This window comes from Phyllopteryx taeniolatus, chromosome 7 (assembly GCF_024500385.1).
Source record: "Phyllopteryx taeniolatus isolate TA_2022b chromosome 7, UOR_Ptae_1.2, whole genome shotgun sequence".
Classification (NCBI taxonomy): Eukaryota; Metazoa; Chordata; class Actinopteri; order Syngnathiformes; family Syngnathidae; genus Phyllopteryx; species Phyllopteryx taeniolatus.
Window position 1 is genome coordinate 1,821,251 of NC_084508.1, and position 21,250 is coordinate 1,842,500.

The following is a 21,250-nucleotide window of genomic DNA, read 5'->3' on the forward strand; positions in this document are numbered from 1 at the left end:
TACCGAGCGAACAGGTCTGCGGATGATGCAGTCAACATGGGACTGCACTTCATCCTTGAACACCTCGACAGTGCAGGGACCTACACGAGGATCCTGTTCGTGGACTTTAGCTCAGGGGTCAACACCATCATCCCTGAACTTCTTTCATCCAAGCTTCTCCAGCTCAGCGTCTCACCTGCCATCTGCTAGTGGATTTACAGCTTCCTGACGGGTAGGACACAGCAGGTGAGGCTGGGAGAGACCACCTCATTCACACACAGCATCAGCACTGGGGCGCCCCAAGGTTGTGTCCTCTCTCCGCTGATCTTCTCTCTCTACACGAACGACTGCACCTCAGCGCACCCGGTTGTCAAACTCCTCAAGTTTGCAGATGACACCACTGTCATCGGCCTCATCAAGGACGGTGACGAGTCTGCATATCGACAGGAAGTTGACCGGCTGGAGCTGTGGTGCGGCCGACACAACCTAGAGCTGAACACGCCCAAGACTGTAGAGATGATCGTGGACTTCAGGAGGCATCCTTCGCCACAGCTGCCCCTCACGTTGTCCAGCTGCTTTGTGTCAACCGTCGAGACCTTCAAGTTCCTGGGAAATACAGTCTCTCAGGACCTGAAGTGGGCAACCAACATCAGCTCCGTCCTCAAAAAGGCCCAGCAGAGGATGTACTTCCTGCGGCTTCTGAGAAAGCACGGCCTGCCACGGGAGCTGCTGAGGCAGTTCTACACAGCGGTCATCGAATCAGTCCTGTGTTCTTCCATCACAGTCTGGTTTGGTGCTGCTACATCTGCATCTGCTGCTACATCTGCATCTGCTCCATTTGCACACTGACTGAGGAGTATCTGCAACATTTGCACAATCAACATTGTCCCAGATTATCGCACTACTCGTCTCTTTAAACTGCATACTGCATTGAAGTCTCGGTGCTCTTTGCACACTGGTCATTGCACCGGACTATTGCAATATTAGTCTTTCGAACTGCTCTAAGTGCTAGAGGACTCTGCATCTTTTGCACAATTGTCAAAAAAAAAATAAAAAATTACAAATAAAAATTGTACCGGCATTACCAGATAACTAGCAACCCTTTACTGCTCAGTGACAGTTTTTTTTTTTTTTTGTCAATGTCTTTCTGTCTCCAAAGTGTTCTCTGTCAATTGACTGTCTATTGTCGTACTAGAGCGGCTCCAACTACCGGAGACAAATTCCTTGTGTTTTTTGGACATACTTGGCAAATAAAGATGATTCTGATTTTGTCAAACGTTTTTAACTTTGATCAAAACATATGATTCACTTTGTTGATAAAAATGTCGATGTTGTGTGGTGAAAATGAACAAATGCAAAACGAAGGTCATGTTTAATCATTACTGTCCACAAAAAGACATCGAAATGGAGGACTATGTCCTAGACGCCGTCGACAACTACATCTATTTAGGCCAACTTGTAACAATGGATGGAAATACAATCACTGAAGTTGAACGCCGCATAAAGCTTGCCTGGCAGGCTTATGGAAGCCTTAGTGTTATTTTCCAGAACAATCTTCCGATTTGCTTGAAAAGAAAAGTTTTCGATCAATGTATTTCACCAGTCCTCACTTACGGTAGTGAAACTTGGACTACGAATGCCAAAGTTATACAAAGAAGTAAGCCAAAGGAACATGGAACGGCTGCCCAACGTGGAAACGTTGAAAACGTGAAGGAGAGTCCTTCATCCTGCAGTGTAGATAATGGCTGATATATATATATATATAAAAACTCTAAATTGCCCGTGGTGTGAATGTGTGTGCAAATGTTTTTTATTTTTTTTTTTTTTTTTTGTGCCCTGTGATTGGCTGGCGACCAGTTCAGGGTGTACCCCGCTGGGACAGCTGGGATAGGCTCCAGCACGCCCGCAGTACAGGAAATGGATGGATGGATGGATAGTACAGCAGCAGTAGTTCACTTTCTCTTTTATGCTGCAGTCATTTGTTTTTCATTCAGGCCAGACTTTGGACAACCTCATTGCTTTGCTGGTCCTTCCTTGACGTGGCAAATAAAAATGGCTGCCGAGTGGTAACGCTGTGGTGTTGTCGGTACTTAAATTGCTACCAAAAGTTGATTGGCATTGTCCTTCCGTTCTCTGATGATTTTTTTTAAATCGCTTTTTTGTTATTGCAAATTTCAAACTATATCATGAGTGGCTGGCCTGGGTTTTCAGAAGCCGAACTGCGGAAATTGCAGCAAAAAGGTAATCTCTCTTCATGTCACCTACTTTTTGTCTCGTTGGATTTGCCGCAAAGAAATTACGGCACTTTCTGTCGTCGTTCCAGACTCCGTGATAGCAAGCAAGCGCAAACTACGACCGCCCAACCGGGGTCGGCAACAATTGCAACGTGAGAAAGTCTTGCAGCAAGCCGCTCGGGCAAGTACTGCATTTGTGTCCCATGAACTTCAACCCGAGCAGCAGCTCAATACACTGCCTTCGAGAGGTGAGCGCGAGGACATTGCACCTGGAGGTCCGGCTGCTAAAAGGAATGCGCAACAGAGTCTCGGCGAGGAAAGGACGCAAGAAAAGACGCAAAATCCGGAGGTGAAGGAGCTGGAAATAGAAGAGATTGCACTGTTAGTAGTTTCTTTTCCGCCCTTACTATCTTAGGTCAAATTTGACCCAGACTGTTTATCGTTAATGACCTTGTTTTCCCCCATTTAAAAACATTTGTTGTATAAATACGCTGCCCACAATTTGGTCCTCCTTTGCAGTCGAGGCAAGACTCGCCTGGAGCAACTGCAACAGGAACAAAAGATCATTGAAGAGAGGAACAAGTACAAGAGGGCTCTGCTTGCGAAAACTATAGCTGAAAAGTAAGTGTCTTGGTCAGATACAATTGAGCCTTCTAATTTAATAGCTAAACTGGATTTCTGATACCTGCGACGTCATTTTGACGTCACTTTTGCCATCCATGTGTATGGTGTTCGTCAATGCAATGCAATGCAATTCAATTCCAGATAGCCACTGTGAAGTTCGGCTATCTGCGACACAATTGTAGATATCTCTAACTCCAGTTTGAGGTAGCTACAATTTGATTCTGACAATGTTATTTTTTTTTTATTTTTTTTTTGATGAAAATATTTTGTCATAGTGAACGACCTTTTTTTCCCCGACGAAGACTATCTCATAACAATTAATTTCCAGGTACTAAGCCGATGACGAAATGTATTGATGTGTTTGTCGACGAATACAAACGAGACGGAAATATCTTCCAAAGATGAGATCCAATCAGAACTAGTTTTGTTGAAGAGGCGGGAGGCGTTGACAACTTGGATAACCAGTAAGAGAACTGTGGTAAGGAGATACCTGCGGCCGGGAACATACACGAATACTGTTTGTATCACCGACTGTATGCTTGTTGGTGTCAGAAACCCGACCAATTTGAAGGGACATTTACAGCCCAGGCATCTTGTAGTCCACGCACAGGTGAACATTTTAAATAATTACAAACACGACTTCACTTGGTGTCAATAAATCTGCTCAGTCCCATGACTTCCCCACTGTTTTGCTAAGCCTGCGCTGTTTGTTTTCAACAAAGGTTCATTTTAATCTAATTTGAATTCATCTAATCGCAGGTCTGTGTCACAGTGCCAGAGCGATCTTATTATAATGTAGCATTGCCTTGGCTTGCACGAAGGAACCAGGACGAGCAGCGAACAATCAACAAACTCTTTATTTCAAAGCAAATAATTACTGTTGGCTGTAAACATGCCAAAACAACATTAAACTCGTACTGTAGTTCCTTCAACCGACTGAGTCTGGCACGTGTGTCTCACGCACAAACAATTGCTCCCTCTGGCTCCTTCCTCGCTCTCCCACCCCCTGGTCTTCTAATCCGATCATGTCACATGTTACCGTCAAGGCCTCCCAGACAATCGGAAATTACAGAACTCAGGAAATCTATTTAACACAGCTGCAGGATTGTGCATTCTTTTTTTCCTTTTAATACTTGAGTTGCAGTCAAATATTTTTTGTTTTGCCGTAATGCCACAGCTGATATTACTTTTGAGTAAATAAATGTTTGGTCCAAATAACAAGGTAGATCCGTGTGTGTTAATTGCATAGTCATACCTTAACATTCCTTAAAGGGAATCCTGATTGTAATGACAAATACTTCTTAAAATGCAACGACTGACCTCTATTTTTGAAATAGCATTGCATATAACTATTCTTCTAAATTAGAAAAATATTTTTTGTTTGTTGCTGCTGTTTTTGCATGCAGGGATTGATGACGTATAATGGTTGCTGTTTGCCGCTATACATTCCTGAGACCTGGAAGGGCGTGATTGTGAGGAACCCCCCGTTGAAAGCAGAGTGGTGTTCTGTTATTGGACTTCTGTGCTCACCACGGATTATCCATAACGAACACCATGTTCAAGCATACGGGTGTCCACACGTGCACCCTAGGTCGCCGTTCGATGATCGACTTTGTGGTTGTGTCATCGGACTTGTGGCCGCATGTCTTGGACACTCGGGTGAAGACAGGGGTGGAGCTGTCAACTGATCACCACCTGGTGGTGAGTTGGCTCCGATGGTGGAGGAAGATGCCAGTCCGACCTGGCAGGCCCAAACGTATTGTGAGGGTCTGCTCGGCTTAGAGGAAATTCTGGTCCACCATCTGGCGTCTCAGGAGGGGGAAGCACTGCACCATCAACACTGTGTATAGTGAGGATGGGGCGCTGCTGACCTTGACTCGGGACGTTGTGAGTCGGTGGGGAGAATACTTCGAAGACCTCTATTCCACCGAAATGCCTTCCCATGAGGAAGCGGAGTCTGGGGTCTCTGAGGCAGGCTCTCCTATCTCTGGGGGTGAGGTCACCGAGGTGGTTAAAAAGCTCCTCGGTGGCAAGGCCCCAGGGGTGGATAAGATTTGCCCAGAGTTCCTAAAGGCTCTGGATGTTGTAGGGCTGTCCTGATTGATACGCCTCTGCAACATCGGGGACAGTGGCTCTGGATTGACAGACTGGGGTGGTGCTCCCTCTTTTTAAGAAGGGTGACTGGAGGGTGTGTTCCAACTACAGGGGGCTCACACTCCTCATCCTCCCTGGTAAGGTCTATACAGGGGTGCTGGAGAGGAGGGTCCGTTGGGAAGTCGAATCTCAGATTCAGGAGGAGCAATGTGGTTTTCGTCCTGGCCGTGGAACAGAAGACCAGCTCTTCACCCTCGGCAGGGTCCTCAAGGGTGCATGGGAGTTGGCCCAACCGGTCTACATGTGTTTTGTGGACTTGGAGAAGGCGTTCGACCGGGTCCCTCGGGGAGTCCTGTGGGGGGTGCTTCAGGAGTATGGGGTACCGAACCCCCTGATACGGGCTGTTCGGCCCCTGTGTCAGAGTTTGGGCCGCATTGCCGGCAGTAAGGCGGACTCGTTTCTGGTGAGGGTTGGACTCTACCAAGGCTGCCCTTTATCACCGATTCTGTTCATAACTATTATGGACAGAATTTCTCGGCACAGCCAAGGCGTAGAGGGGGTCCAGTTTGGTGGCCTCAGTATTGCATCTTTGCTTTTTGCACATGCTCCTCAGTCGGAAAAGGGTAGAGTGCCCTCTCCAGGTCGGGGATGAGATCCTGGAGGAGTTCAAGCTCTCCCTCAAAATACCTTTCCGACTTTTAGTCGTTCTGACTTAAGCCATATAAACAGCATACATTATAAAGCATCAGATAGTGTTTTACAGGGTTAGGACTGGATCATGCCAGTGTGGCTCAACAGTCTAAAAATCTCCGAGCCACACTTGTGTGTAGTTAGCCACAGCATCACGTGTGTTTATGTGGCTAAACCTTAGCCAGTTCTCGTTACTTTTAACAATGTGGGCCTAAATAAAACTACCTAGTCATCAAACAGGACTAAAGGCCTCTTTATACTCACGTGGCTGACAGCGCCCGCATTGCATCACATGACCGACGCAGTGGGCCCCGCGGCCCATACAACCAAGGACACACCAATTGACAATCCGTACGTTATAACGAGATCCAAGGTATGTACTGTAACTCTTTTGTGAGTTGGCTGTGTGACATGTTTGAAATCCATACAGCTTAAAAGATTGAAACATTTTATGGTCGTTTTGTCCGAAGTGTTATCAACATCCATCCAGCCATCCATTTTCTGAGCCGCTTCTCCTCACTAGGGTCGCGGGCGTGCTGGAGCCTATCCCAGCTACCATCGGGCAGGAGGCGGGGTACACCCTGAACTGGTTGCCAGCCAATCGCAGGGCACATCTAAACAAACAACCATTCACACTCACATTCACACCTATGGGCAATTTAGAGTTTTCAATTAAACTACCATGCATGTTTTTGGGATGTGGGAGGAAACCGGAGTACCCGGAGAAAACCCACGCAGGCACAGGGAGAACATGCACACTCCACACAGGCGGGGCCGGGGATTGAACCCAGGTCCACAGAACTGTGAGGCTGACGCTCTAACCAGTCGGTCACCGTGTTATCAACATGTACATTAAAATCACCAGTTATTAAAACCCTGGTGGTGTGTATGACAGATAGTAATTCTGTAAATTTACTGATTTAAAATAGGTGGAATGCTGCGGTGGTCATTAAGTTGTAAGACAGAGGACTACCAACTGCTAAAAACAAAGACATGATATTCAAATGATATGTAGCTATTAAAAAAACCCTCATTTGGGTTCAGTGTTTCTTTGATCAGAGCCGCAGTACCGCCTCCCATTCTGACCAGTCCATTGTCCGTACTGCTTTTCCTCACTAGGGTTTTGGGCGTGGTGGTGCCTATCCCAGCTATTTTTGGAAGAGAGGTGAGGTACACCCTGAACTGGTTGCCAGGCAATCGCAGGGCACATTTAAACAAACAACCATTCGCACTCACATTCACACCTATGGGCAATTTAGCGTCTTCAATTAATCATGCATGTTTGTTTTGAATGTGGGAGGAAACTAGAGTACCTGGAGAAAACCCACGCAGGGATGGGGAGGAACGTAGGGATGGGTAGGAACGTAGATCGACTGGTAAATCGAGAGCTTCGCCTTCCGGCTTAGCTCCTTCTTTACCACAACGGATCGATACAAAGTCCGCATCACTGCAGACGCTGCACCGATACGCCTGTCGATCTCCCGTTCCATTCTTCCCTCACTCGTGAACAAGACCCCAAGATACTTGAACTCCTCTACTTGGGGCAGGATCTCATCCCCGACCTGGAGAGGGCACGCCACCCTTTTCCGACTGAGGACCATGGTCTCAGACTTGGAGGTGCTGATTCTCATCCCAGCCGCTTCACACTCCGCTGCGAACTGCTCCAGTGAGAGTTGGAGGTCACGGCTTGATGAAGCCAACAGAACCACATGATCTGCAAAAAGCAGAGATGCAATACTGAGGCCACCAAACCGGACCCCTCTACGGCTCAGCTGCGCTTAAAAATTCTGTCCATAAAAGTTATGAACAGAATCGGTGACAAAAGGCAGCCTTGGCGGAGTCCAACCCTCACCGGAAACGAGTCCGACTTACTGCCGGATATGCGGACCAAATTCTGACTCCGGTCGTACAGGGACTAAACAGCCCGTATCAGGGGGTTCGGTACCCCATACTCCCGAAGCACCCCTCCCCGAGGGACCCGGTTGAATGGCTTCTCCAAGTCCACAAAACACATGTAGACTGGTTGGGCGAACTCCCATGCACCCTCGAGGACCTTGCCGAGGTTGTAGAGCTGGTCCACTGTTCCACGGCCAGGACGAAAACCACACTGCTCCTCCTGAATCTGAGATTCAACTTCCCGACAGACCCTCCTCTCCAGCACCCCTGAATAGACCTTACCAGGGAGGCTGAGGAGTGTGATCCCCCTGTAGTTGGAACACACCCTCCGGTCCCCCTTCTTAAAAAGGGGAACCACCACCCCAGTCTGCCAATCCAGAGGCACTGTCCCCGATGTCCACGCGATGTTGCAGAGGTGTGTTAACCAGGCCAGCCCTGCAACATCCAGAGCCTTGAGGAACTCCGGGTGAATCTCATCCACCCCCGGAGCCCTGCCACCGAGAAGCTTTTTAACCACCTCAGTGACCTCAACCCCAGAGATAGGAGAGCCCACCTCAGACAACCCAGACTCTGCTCCCTCATGGGAAGGCGTGTCGGTGGAACTGAGGAGGTCTTCGAAGTATTCTCCCCACCGGCTCACAACGTCCCGATTCGAGGTCAGCAGCGCCCCATCCCCACTATACACAGTGTTGATGGTGCACTGCTTCCCCCTCCTGAGACGCCGGATGGTGGACCAGAATTTCCTCACAGTCGTCCGGAGGTCTTTCTCCATGGCCTCACCGAACTCCTCCCATGCCCGAGTTTTTGCTTCAGTGACCACCAAAGCTGCATTCCGCTTGGCCAGTCTGTACCCATCAGCTGCCTCAGGAGTCCCAAAGGCCAAAAAGGCCCGATATGACTCCTTCTTCAGCTTGACGGCATCCCTCACTGTTGGTGTCCACCAACTGGTTCGGGGATTGCCACCACGACAGCAATGGAGGCGCGGAACATGGTCCACTCGGACTCGATGTCCCTCGCCTCCCCCGGAACACGAGCAACGTTCTGTCGTAGGTGGGAGTTGAAACTCCTTCCGACAGGAGATTCTGCCAAGCGTTCCCAGCAGACCCTCACAATACGTTTGGGCCTGCCACGTCGGACCGGCATCTTCCCCCACCATCGGAGCCAACTCACCACCAGGTGGTGATCAGTTGACAGCTCCACACCCCTTCACCCGAGTGTCCAAAACATGCGGCCGCAAGTCCGATGACACGACCACAAAGTCGATCATCGAACTGCGACCTAGGGTGTCCTGGAGTCAAGTGCACTTGTGGACACCCTTATGCTTGAACATGGTGTTCGTTATGGAGAAGCCGTGATGAGCACAGAAGTCCAATAACAGAACACCGCTCGGGTTCTGATCGGGGGGGGGGGGGCATTCCTCCCAATCACGCCCTTCCAGGTCTCACTGTCATTGGCCACGTGAGCATAGAAGTCCCCCAGCCAAACGATTGAGTCCCCAGCGGGAGCGCTCTCCAGCACCCCCTCCAAGGACTCCAAAAAGGGTGGGTACTCTGAACTGCTGTTTGGTGCATAGGCACAAACAACAGTCAGGACCTGTCCCCCCACCCGAAAGCGGAGGGAGGCTACCCTCTCGTCCACCGGGGTGAACCCCAACGTACAGGCGCCGAGCCGGGGAGCAATAAGTATACCCACACCTGCTCGGCGCCTCTCACCGTGGGCAACTCCAGAGTGGAAGAGAGTCCAACCCCTCTCGAGAGGACTGGTACCAGAGCCCAAGCTGAGCGTGGAGGTGAGTCAGATTTATATCTAGTCGGAACTTCTCGACCTCACACACCAGCTCGGGCTCCTTCCCTGGCAGAGAGGTGACATTCCACGTCCCTCGAGCCAGCTTCTGTAGCTGTAGCTGATCGGATCGCCAAGGTCCCCGCCTTCGGCCACCGCCCAGCTCGCACTGCACCCGATCCCTATGGCTCCTCCCACAGGTGGTGAGCCCATGTGAAGGGGGACCCATGTTACCCTTTAGGGCTGTGCCCGGCCGGGCACCATAGGTGCAGGCCCGTCCACCAGGCGCTCTCCTTGGAGCCCCACCTCTAGGCCTGGCTCCAGAGGGGGGCCCCGGTGACCCGCGTCCGGGCAAGGGAAAAAGTCTATATTTTGTCTTCGTCATAAGGGGTGTTTGAGCTGTGCTTTGTCTCGTCCCTCACCTAGGACCTGTTTGGCATGGGTGACCCTGCCAGGGGCGTGAAGCCCCAGACAACTTAGCTCCTAGGATCATTGGGACACTCAAACCCCTCCACCACGATAAGGTGACGGCTCAAGGAGGTGCAACACAAAACAACATTTTAAAATGTTTTTTATTATTAAGGCTGAAAAAAAATCCAAACCTATATGGCCCTCTGTGGAAATAGTGATTGCGCCCTAAACCTAATAATTGGTTGGGCCACCCTTAGCAGCAACTACTGCAATCAACTTGCAATGAGTCTCTTACTGCACTGTGGAGGAATTTTGGCCCACTCATCTTTGCAGAATTGTTGAAATTCAGCCACATTGGGTTTTTCGCATGAACCACCTTTAAGGTCATGCCACAGTATCTCAATTGGATTCAGGGCAGGACTTTGACCTGGCCACTCCAAAGTCTTCATTTTGTTTTATTCAGCCATTTAGAAGTTGACTTGCTGGTGTGTTTGGATCATTGTCCTGCTGCAGAACCCCAGTTTGTTTCAGCTTGAGGTCACAAACAGACGGTCTGACATTCTCCGTCAGGATTTTCTGGTAGACTGCACAATTCATGGTTCCATTTATCACAGGAATTCTTCCAGATCCTGATGAAGCAAAACAGTCCCAGACCATTACCACTACCACCACCATATTTTACTGTTGGTATGATGTTCTTTTTCTGATATACGGTGTTACTTTTACGCCAGATGTAATAAGACACACCCCTTTCAAAAAGTATAACTTTTGTCTTGTCAGACCACAGTATTTTCCCCAAAAGTCTTGGGGATCATCAAGATGTGTTCTGGTAAAATTGAGACGAGTTTTAATGTTCTTTTTGCTCAGCAGTGCTTTAGCCTTGGAACTCTGCCATGCCATCTTATAGTGGTGTCATGAACACTGAGTAAGGCAAGTGAGGCCTGCAGTTCTTTGGATGTTATGAGGTCTTTTTTGACCTCTTGGATGAATCTTTCGCTCCGCTCTTGGGGTAATTTTGGCCGGCCACTCCTTTGAAAGTTCACCACTGTTATGTTTTTGCCATTTGTGGATAATTGCTCTCACTGTGGTTCGCTGGAATCCCAAAGCTTTAGAAATTTCTTTACAACCTTTTCCGTACTTTCTCATTTGTTCCTGAATTTCGTTAGATCTCGGCATGACGTTTAGCTTTTGAAGATCTTTAGGTCTACTTCATTTTGTCAGGCAGGTCCTAGTTAAGTGATTTCTTCATCGAGAACAGGTATGGCAGCATCAGGCCTGGGTGTGGCTGTAGAAATGTAACTCTGGTATGATACCAGATATTTTACCGGTAGGGTGGGGGGGCAATCACTTTTTCCACATAGGGTGATGTAGGTTTGGAATTTTTTTTGTCCCTTAACTCATTCACTGCCAGCAGTTTCCTGAGCAGGGAACCCCTAGGCTGCCAAGCATTTTTGAGCAATTTCACTCATTTTTCAAGCCCCACAGAATATTGTGTACTATGACTATTTAAATCCAAAACCACCAAAAGAAAGATCAGACTCTCTTCTTTCATCAGAAAAGACTGTTTCTCTACCTTATACTGTTCTAGTAATCAGCAGTCAAATATAGGGTACTTTCAGCCAAATCTGTTTCTGGAGGGAAAAAAACTGAGAAAACAACCTTTTTGTGAAAGCAGACAGATCAAGCTGAACATTGACACGAATATTTTTTTTCTTTAGTGAAAATCTCGAAGATCTGTACATAAAACAACACTGAGAGAGTACTTTTAACGATGAACAGAATTTCCATTAGACAAAAATGGATGAACAAATGGGGCTCCCACACTTAAACTTTTTTCCTCCAAATTCTCCTTCCCCACCGTTTGCTCAATAGTCCAGGTTTTTATTACCTTGCGCATAAAATTAGTAAAAGTTTTATCCACATCTGCATGTTATTCTTTGTTGGCGGTGAATGGGATCTTGTGTGGTTGTCATTGTCCTTGAAACCAGTCCCTACTTCTGTTCGAAGCACAACCTGTGCAGTTTAGAAACGCAACTATTACTACAAAAATACATTGTTGAAATTGCTGTTGTGGGACGTGGAGGGGAAAAAATGCTTTCATTTACCATTTTTGTCTGCACTGCGTACTGGAATGGGAATCGAACGTCTGCTGGATGCATAACCTGCAAGTTTTAAAAAAATTCATATGATTACTAGAGAATACTTTACATTGTGTTTTCCAAGGGTATATTAAAAAAAAACATTCGTGAATTTTTTTTCGCAATCCTAAAAGACATTTGACTCGTGGGTGTTCCATTACTGCAAGATGGATGAGCTGAAAATGCAAAACAGTACAGGCAACAGATGTTACATTGTAATGTGAACTCGTGAGACTAAATAATGTTTTTATGTAACAAGGAGGGCGGCACGGTGCATGACTGGTTAGAGCGTCAGCCTCACAGTTCTGAGGACCCGGGTTCAATCCCCGGCCCCGCCTGTGTGGAGTTTGCATGTTCTCCCCGTGCCTGTGTGGGTTTTCTCCGGGCACTCCGGTTTCCTCCCACATCCCAAAAACATGCATTAATGGGAGACTCTAAATTGTAGGCACAGTAGGCATGACTGTGAGTGCGAATGGTTGTTTGTTTCTATGTGCCCTGCGATTGGCTGGCAACCAGTTCAGGGTGTACCCCGCCTCCTGCCCGATGACAGCTGGGATAGGCTCCAGCACGCCCGCGACCCTAGTGAGGAGAAGGGGCTCAGAAAATGAATGGATGGATGGATGGATGAAACAAGGATTGAAGGAGCCTGTTTGCTCACTAAATGTAGCTAACACGAGCTCCAAATGAGTGACCTTCATCTCCATATTATCCGAAGGGTCTTGGGATGAAGCTCGGATGGCAAGCGGGCAAGAGCATCTCACCGTATGGCCCGGCGTTTTCAGCGATAGCTTTGCAACATAGCGATCGGCCTGGAGCGTCATCCTTTATTCCCCCGTATGATCTAATGTGTCATTCCTGTCGGTCGCAGGAATATTTTTCATACCTTGGCGCAATAAATTTTAGTACCGAAAGCTTTAAAAAATAATAATAAATTTGGGAAATATTTATACATGCAAGTCAGTCAGCTTTTGGCGAAATTCGCCATTTTGAACTCAAAATTGCCAATTTACGTGAATTTTATAGATCCGATGACTTTTTCCTGGGAGGCGGGGGTTTGCTGTCGTCATAGGCTGTTTCGTACTCCTTGAACGCTGGCAGCGAGCGGTCACGGTACTTTTACTCAGTTACAATGATCTAAATGTCACTCGCTACTTTTTATTTATCAATTATTGCTTATTTATTATTGCTTGGATATTTAATCTCACTTATAACTTGAGAAAGCACCGTGCAGTAAATTGCAAAATTTCTTGATTTTTGTTTTTGTTTTTTGTTTGTGCTATTTACTCAGTACTTGAGTAATTATTTCACTGTGTACTTTTTACTGTTAAGTATTTATTTGGAGGACTACATTTTGAGTAGTCACATTATTGTCAAGTAACAGTACTCTTACTTGAGTACAATATTTGGCTAATCAACCTACCGCTGGAGCGGACATCCTCTATTGCTACGCTTAACGTTTAAGCAACATTTTTGCTCATCAGATCAGCCAGTGTCGTATTTGTTGTATTTTCACGTTGAGGTGCTGCGGGTCGTGGCCCTGGTTATGGTCCCGGCGGATCCGCGAAGCACACGTAAAATCGGCGACAAGAGCTGATCCGCTAGTACATTTTGTATTTATTTGGAAACGCGCCTACAATTATCTAATTAGTTTACGGATGTTAAGCGATGTTAGGGATTATTGTTAAATGTATTAAGCGATGTTAGGGATTATGTCACAACACAGAATGAACTAACTTCAAATTCAGAAATGGCCAATAAAAACAGAAAAATATTGTACGTAATATTTTCCTGAAGAATGCATTTGGAATTAGCCTTTGAAATTGGTAGTAATGAAAAATTAAGTGAAACAGTGATTTGAGTAAATTATTTTCCAGAATGAGCGCTGAAAGAGGAGAATGGTATTCATGTGGCACAGCTTGACGCAGGCATCAGGTGCAGGTGGAGATGGGCCTGGCTCAAGTTGGAGGCTAAAACAAAAAAGCAAAAAAATGAGGCAAATTTCATTTTAATCTTTAAGTTGTACATCAACATGTACTTGAGCAGTGTAAATAAATGTTTTTCTGCGTGAAGAAACTTCAGAGTTTTTCCAGATTGCTTAATTTATGTTAAAATAAAAAATAAAATTATCTGCGGGGGCCCGGTGGATTCCCCCCCAGACCCCTACGTTTTCTTTTGTCACCTTTTTCATGCCTTTGGTGTTTGCATGTCTGCATTTTGTCTTCTCTCTTTAATTTGTACATCAACATGTACTTGAGCAGTGTAAATAAATGTTTTTCTGCGTGAAGAAACTTCAGAGTTTTTCCAGATTGCTTAATTTATGTTAAAATAAAATTATCTGCGGGGGCCCGGTGGATTCCCCCCCAGACCCCTACGTTTTCTTTTGTCACCTTTTTCATGCCTTTGGTGTCTGCATTTTATCTTCTCTCTTTTCCGCCATTATATTTGTCGTTCTCATTGTCCCCTCGTCCCTGCCTCCTCCTCCTTCCTCTGAGGAAGCGACGTTTACCTCAGGGCATTGTTGCCTTCTACATGGTGCCTTTCCTCATTGCAGTTATCCAGAGGCTTGATGATCACACATAAACTGCACAAGACCCTCGCCCACCCGTCCTCATTATTAAAAAAAAAAAAAAAAAAAACACCATTGACGTCCTTAGACGGCATTGGCAGGGAGTAGCTCGATTCTGAATGACGTCTTCAGAATCAGAATCATCTTTATTTGCCATGTCCAAAAAACACACAAGGAATTTGTCTCCGGTAGTTGGAACCACTCTAGTCTGACAACAGACAGTCAATTGACAGAGAACACTTTGGAGACAGAAAGACATTGACAAAAAACAGTCACTGAGCAATAAAGGGTTAATAGTTATCTGGTAATGCCGGTACATTTTATTTATTTTTTTTGACAATTGTGCAAAAGATGCACTCTAGCATTTAGAGCAGTTCGAATGACTAATATTGCAATAGTCCGGTGCAATGACCATTGTGCAAAGGGTGCCGAGACTTCAAGGAGTGTATGCAGTTTAAAGTGACTAGTAGCGCAATAATCTGGGACAGTGTTGGTTTGACTGCATTGGCAGGGAATGAGTTAGTAATAAAAACCTTCATTTAAAAACTGCATTTTGTGTTTACGTGTTGTCTTTGACTAATATTTAAATTAGTTTGATGACTGGAAACATTTAAGTGTGACAAACACTTTCACACCACTGTATATGAACACCAAGTGCGCTTATTCCATGCAGTGGCCTTTTGGCAGAATTGTACTTCCTTGTTTAAATAACTTCACCCAGTTCGACCAGTATAGCAAGCTTTCGGCCATGAAAGTATGCCCACAACTTGAAATAATACATCTTCCCTGAAGGTGTAATGTGTTTTATTTGGGCAACGTGTCTTGCTCTTTGGCACCCATACATGTTGTGTTGCGAGGCAGCAGCGAAACGGACGAGATCCGCCGCCCCGCGGCCTGTTGCCAGCGGTTAGAGAAGCTGCTGGAGATCCGGCACAACACTGTTAATGCCGTTAGCCTCACAGCCACCCGCTCTCCTTCCCCTTGCACGGGGAAAATTCATCCAGGGGATGTATTCCTAAAAGCTATCTTTAATATTGTAAACCACTGTAACATGCATGGTGTGAACATTCAGTGTTTGAATATAGGAAAATAAAACGTATACAATTTCAAGTTTCAGCCTCATCACTCGGTCTGATACTCTTCTCACTCACAAGACATTCTTAGCTAACTCTTCTTTTAAAATAACCCCTACTCCATTTGTCTTCCCATCTACACCATGGTAAAATAATTTAAACCCTGCCCCTAAACTTCTAGCCTTACTGCCTTTCCACCTGGTCTCCTGGACACACAATATAGCAACCTTTCTCCTAATCATCATGTCAACCAACTCCAGAAAATTTCCTGTCATAGTCCCCACATTCAGTTCTAGGCTCTGTGCTTTCCTCTTTTCGGCCAATGTTTGCAAATTAGAAAAGGGCTAATGGCGGCCAGTTAAAATCGGCCAGCCGATTAATCGGTTGGGCCCTACTTTACATATATCTTGAATTAAATTTCCAAATATTTAAAAGGTAAATTACGACTTTGTTGATGACTTCAATGTTATTTCCAGATAGTCCAACTTGGCTATAAAATGTTAAGAAAGTTTGAAATCCAGGGTTATGGCTATAATATCTAACATCTTGACAAGTTTGTAGTCTCACTGTTGTTGTTCTCTGTAGGTCCAAACAAACTCAAGCTGAGGCGGTGAAGCTGAAGAGAATCCAGAAAGAGCTGCAGGCCCTCGATGACATGGTTTCTACTGACATCAGCATTCTGAGAGGAAAGATAGAGCAAGCCAGCTGGGACTACACGACTGCCAGGTAACAGCATTGTTTGCTTACATACAGAAACGAGTAATTCTCCCACCAATCTTTTAATTTAAAGGTGTTCTTTCATCAGAAACATTTTTTTCCGACTGTTTTTGTTACCTTTGCATAATATAAGTCAAAATGTGTCAATGACATGGTTTAAGGTCTGTCGTTTGTCATTTGAATGCATAAACCTTTGAACACCAAAACCATTTGCTAATGACTGGATTTGAAATTGCTGACACTGTAAAGTAGTTGTGCTAATTCTACTCATGTTATACCTGACCCGTTCCTTGAGCCGTCACCTTATCGTGGTGGAGGGGTTTGTGTCTCCCAATGATCCTAGGAGCTATGTTGTCTGGGGCTTCAGGCCCCTGGTAGGGTCACCCATGGCAAACAAGTCCTAGGCGAGGGACCAGAGAAAGCACGGCCCCATAAACCCCTATGACGAACAAAATATATGGATCTAGGTTACCCTTGCCCGGACGCGGGTCACCGGGCCCCCCTTCTGGAGCCCGGCCTGGAGGTGGGGCTCGAAGGCGAGCGGCTGGTGGCCGGGCCTGCACCCATGGGGCCCGGCCGGGCATAGCCCGAAAGGGTAACGTGGGTCCCCGTTCCCATGGGCTCACCACCTGTGGGAGGGGCCATAGGGGTCAGGTGCAGTGCGAGCTGGGTGGTGGCCGAAGGCGGGGACCTTGGCTATCCGATCCCCAGCTACAGAAGCTCGCTCTAGGGACGTGGAATGCCACCTCTCTGGCAGGGAAGGAGCCCGAGCTGGTGTGTGAGGTTTAGGAGTTCAGACTAGATCGAGTCGGGCTCGCCTCCACAGACGGCTTGGGCTCTGGTACCGGTCCTCTTGAGAGGGGTTGGACTCTTTTCCACTCTGGAGTTGCCCACGGTGAGAGGCGCCAAGCAGATGTGGGTATACTTATTGCCTGTACGTTGGGGTTCACCCCGGTAGACGAGGGTAGCCTGCCTCCGCCTTCGGGTGTGGGGGACGGGTGCTGACTTTTATTCATGCCTATGCACCAAACAGCTGTTCAGAGTACCCACCCTTTTTGGAGTCCTTAGAGGGGGTGCTGGAGAGTGCTCCCGCTGGGGACTCCATCGTTCTGCCGGGGGACTTCAATGCTCACGTGGGCAATGACGGTGAGACCTGGAAGTGCGCGATTGGGAGGAACGGCCCCCCCGATCAGAACCCGAGTGATGTTCTGTTATTGGACTTCTTTGCTCACCACGGATTGTCCATAACAAACACCATGTTCAAGCATAAGGGTGTCTCACATGCACTTGGCACCAGCACACCCTAGGTCGCCGTTCGATGATCGACTTTGTGGTCGTGTCATCGGACTTGTGAAGAGAGGGACGACTCTGTCAACTGATCACCCCCTGTTGGTGAGTGGGCTCTCCTATCTCTGGGGTTGAGGTCACTGAGGTGGTTAAAAAGCTCCTAGGTGGCAAAGCCCCGGGGTAGGATGAGATACGCCCGGAGTTCCTCAAGGCTCTGGATATTGTGGGGCTGTCCTGGTTGACACGCCTCTGCAACATCGCATGGACATCGGGGACAGTCCCTCTGGATTGGCAGACTGGGGTGGTGGACCCTCTTTTTAAGAAGGGGGACCGGAGGGTGTGTTCCAACTACAGGGGGATCACACTCCTCAGCCTCCCTGGTAAGGTCTATTAAGGGGTGCTGGAGAGGAGGGTCTGTCGGGAAGTCGAATCTCAGATTCAGGAGGAGCGGTGTTGTTTTCGTCCTGGCCGTGGAACAGTGGACCAGCTCTTCACCCACAGCAGGGTCCTCGAGGGTGCGTGGGAGGGTCACTAAACCAGTCTACATGTGTTTTGTGGACTTGGAGAAGGCGTTCGACTGTGTCCCGCGTGGAGTCCTGTGGGCGGCGCTTCAGCAGTATGGGTTACCGAATCACCTGATACGGGCTGTTCGAGCCCTGTAGGACCGGTGTCAGAGTTGGGTACGCATTGCCGGCAGTCAGTCGGACTCGTTTCCAGTGAGGGTTGGACTCCGCCAAGGCTGCCCTTTGTTACCGATTCTGTTCATAACTTTTATGGTCAGACTTTCTTGGCACAGCCGAGGCGTAGAGGGGGTCCGGTTTGGTGGCCTCAGTATTGCATCTCTGCTTTTTGCAGATGATGTGGTTCTGTTGGCTTCATCAGGCCGTGATCGCCAACTCTCACTGGAGCGGTTTGAAGCAGAATGTGAAGCGAGAATCAGCACCTCTAAATCTGAGACCATGGTCCTTAGTCGTAAAAGGGTGGAGTGCCCTCTCCAGGTCGGGGATGAGATCCTTCCCCAAGTGGAGGAGTTCACATATTTTAGGATTTTGTTCACGTATGAGGGAAGAATGGAACGGGAGATCGACACGCTGATCGGTGCAGCGTCTGCAGTGATGCAGACTTTGTATCGGTCCGTTGTGGTGAAGAAGGAGCTAAGCTGAAAGGGGAAGATCTCGATTTACCAGTCGATCTACATTCCTACCCTCACCTATGGTCACGAGCTGTGGGTCATGACCGAAAGAACAAGATCCCGGATACAAGCGGCCGAAATGAGTTGCATTTGTTTGATCTTTAAAAAAGTGGGGAAACTAATATTTAAGAATTTGAGAAGGGGGCCAATACTTTTTCACAGCACTGTATTTTGTTTTTTTGTTTTACTTGGCTACATTTGTCATTTTCGATGTGGCTGTGATGGATGGAGTGGCGAGGCTTGCCATCGTCGCCAGCGGACGCTTCCATTCACAAGGGTGGAAGCGAGGGACGAGATCGCGGTGGCCGCCTGTCTTGTCTCAGCCGGTGTTTTTCACACTCTTTGTGTGCTTCACAGTGATTTTTGTGCACACTTGGGCAGGCATGCGTCTCGCTTACCTATACCTGGTTTTATTCATTTTCTGACCTTTTAAATTTCACAAAGTGACAAAATAATTTAAAGGTACAAAGATCTTGCCAAATTGAACAGGTATAGCTTCAATTTATATTAAACAATATACCTTTTTGGGGTATTTTTAGTACCAGTATAATGTGTGTGGGTGTGAGGAGGGATTAATATTAATTGGACATTTCTTGACATTTGAATCTATGTTGTCTGTTTTTTTTCCATGTTAAAAGTTAGTTGTCAAGTTATTGCAAATAAGTGCCGTTTCCCCACTAGAAGGAAATTGATTCAGTGGTGGAAGTTTTCACCTGGATTTTACTCAATGACCAAGAAACATTTGCCTTTTGTCTCATTTTTTCTCACATTTGTCTCTAGCAATGAGGTGCTTGTAAGCGCATTGGCATCTGCATTTAGTTATATTTAGGATTTTGAGAAATATCAACAAAAATAAGAGAAAATGTTATTGTGAATAAGTAGTTCCGAGAGAGAAATATTACACAAATTTGTAATTTCTATATCATCATGTTCTAGCCTTAGATTTACTAATTTTTAAAATGTTCTCCTTAACAAATGAGGTTACTTTTGTTTTAACTTTTTAGTTTCACAAATAATTCAGCTTTTGCTTCCTTCTAACCCTCAGTTTTTCTACATACGATTATTATTGTCTAGCTGTGATTATGCGTTATTAATAAAAAAGAGTAATCGTTACACATGCTCAAGTAATTGTTGACTTAATTGGGGGGGGGGGGGGTGAAGTACTTCCAGAATCCCTGACTAGTTTGAAATTTCAGCTGGACACATTTTTAGGTCTCAAAAAAGAGGACATGTCCGCTAAAAGAGGACGTCTGGTCACCCAACATCAGCGTGTTAAGCTAATGTTTGCTTTATTTCAAGCTAGCTAGCTAAAACATGTTCTTTACACAAAACAATATTTTGAAAATATGTTGACATGTTACCTTTTATATTTTGACTTCTTTTACTCCTCCGCTTTTCTTCTTTTGCAGAACTGTGCGCCCGAGGGCTTAGCTGTCCTTTTCATGATGGAAAGAAATCGCAGTGTGCGGCGTGCCTAAAAATGTCAATATTTTTGTTGTTGGTGAAGTTGTTTTACTGACTGTAACAGGCCATGTGACATTTATCTTGGTCTTTTTTTTTTTTTTTTTTGTGGTTTAGCATTCTTTTTTTTTTTTCCTTGCAGAAAGAGGTACGACAAGGCAGAGACAGAGTATGTCATGGCGAAGTTAGACCTACACAAGAAAACAGACATTAAGGAGCAGCTGACAGAGCACCTTTGCGCCATCATCCAACAAAACGAGCTACGCAAAGCCCTCAAGCTGGAAGAACTGATGGAGCAGTTGCAGCTTCAGGCCACTGAGGAGGAGCTAGAGAGGCAGAAGGTGGAAGAAGGCAATGTGGGAAACTGTGAACTGCAAGCACATGTGAAAGAGCAGAATGGCGTTTTGGAATGTCAGGAGGGAATAGTGCAATGGACACCCACAGAGGAGGAAAGTCTGAAGAAGGATGATGGCATCCATCTGGAGCACCAATTGAGGAATGAAGCACAGCTGGAGCAAGAGTGTAAAACAGCAGTGTTCCCAGAATGAAATGGTGGCTCATACATGACATTGTCCATTCCTCAGAGGGAGTCCTAAACACTGCAGCATCATATCATTTTCAGATCATATTTATCTGATGTGACCCAAATGTTTTCAGAATACAGCAAAACATACAGGAACTGGCCTCGCTGTTCCAATACTTTGGCAAGAGATCAAAATTGCAGCTTTTCCAGGTCGCGTTCCCCCACGACTCGCAGAGGATAGGGACAGATCCCTGCCGCAAATTGCAAAAAAAGTTATTGGTTTATTGGCTAGAGAACACATAAAATGGCAGCAACCCCCCTATCAGACATGGCTATGGCCTTAAAACGGCAAATAACGGAAGATAGGTTTCCCAAAACATTTGCGAATCGAGAATATGCGGGACCTGATACCCAACTTGGAAGAAAGCATTATCTGTAACAACACCAAACGTTTATGTGAGCAGTGAAGTTCATAGTTAATATTGAAATCATTAGCTCAAAGCAATAAATGAATTAACCCTGTGAACCACTGACATCACCAAACTTTTAAATTATTCTTTTGTTCCTATACTTTTGCTCACAT

The 21,250-nt window shown here is 46.5% G+C and overlaps 1 protein-coding gene across 1 annotated transcript in view; it reads left to right on the forward strand.

Moving 5' to 3' along the window:
• Positions 1 to 1,892: 1,892 nt before the first annotated feature.
• Positions 1,893 to 21,250, forward strand: part of gorab (golgin, rab6-interacting) — a 20,193-nt gene continuing 835 nt past the window's right edge. The window contains exons 1-5 of the mRNA XM_061779537.1: positions 1,893 to 2,220; positions 2,303 to 2,594; positions 2,733 to 2,834; positions 16,073 to 16,213; positions 20,287 to 21,250. The exon at positions 20,287 to 21,250 is cut by the window's right edge and continues 835 nt beyond it. Coding sequence (XP_061635521.1) covers positions 2,166 to 2,220; positions 2,303 to 2,594; positions 2,733 to 2,834; positions 16,073 to 16,213; positions 20,287 to 20,692 — 996 coding nt within the window. The 5' untranslated portion in view covers positions 1,893 to 2,165 and the 3' untranslated portion in view covers positions 20,693 to 21,250. The remainder of the gene's footprint in view (positions 2,221 to 2,302; positions 2,595 to 2,732; positions 2,835 to 16,072; positions 16,214 to 20,286) is intronic.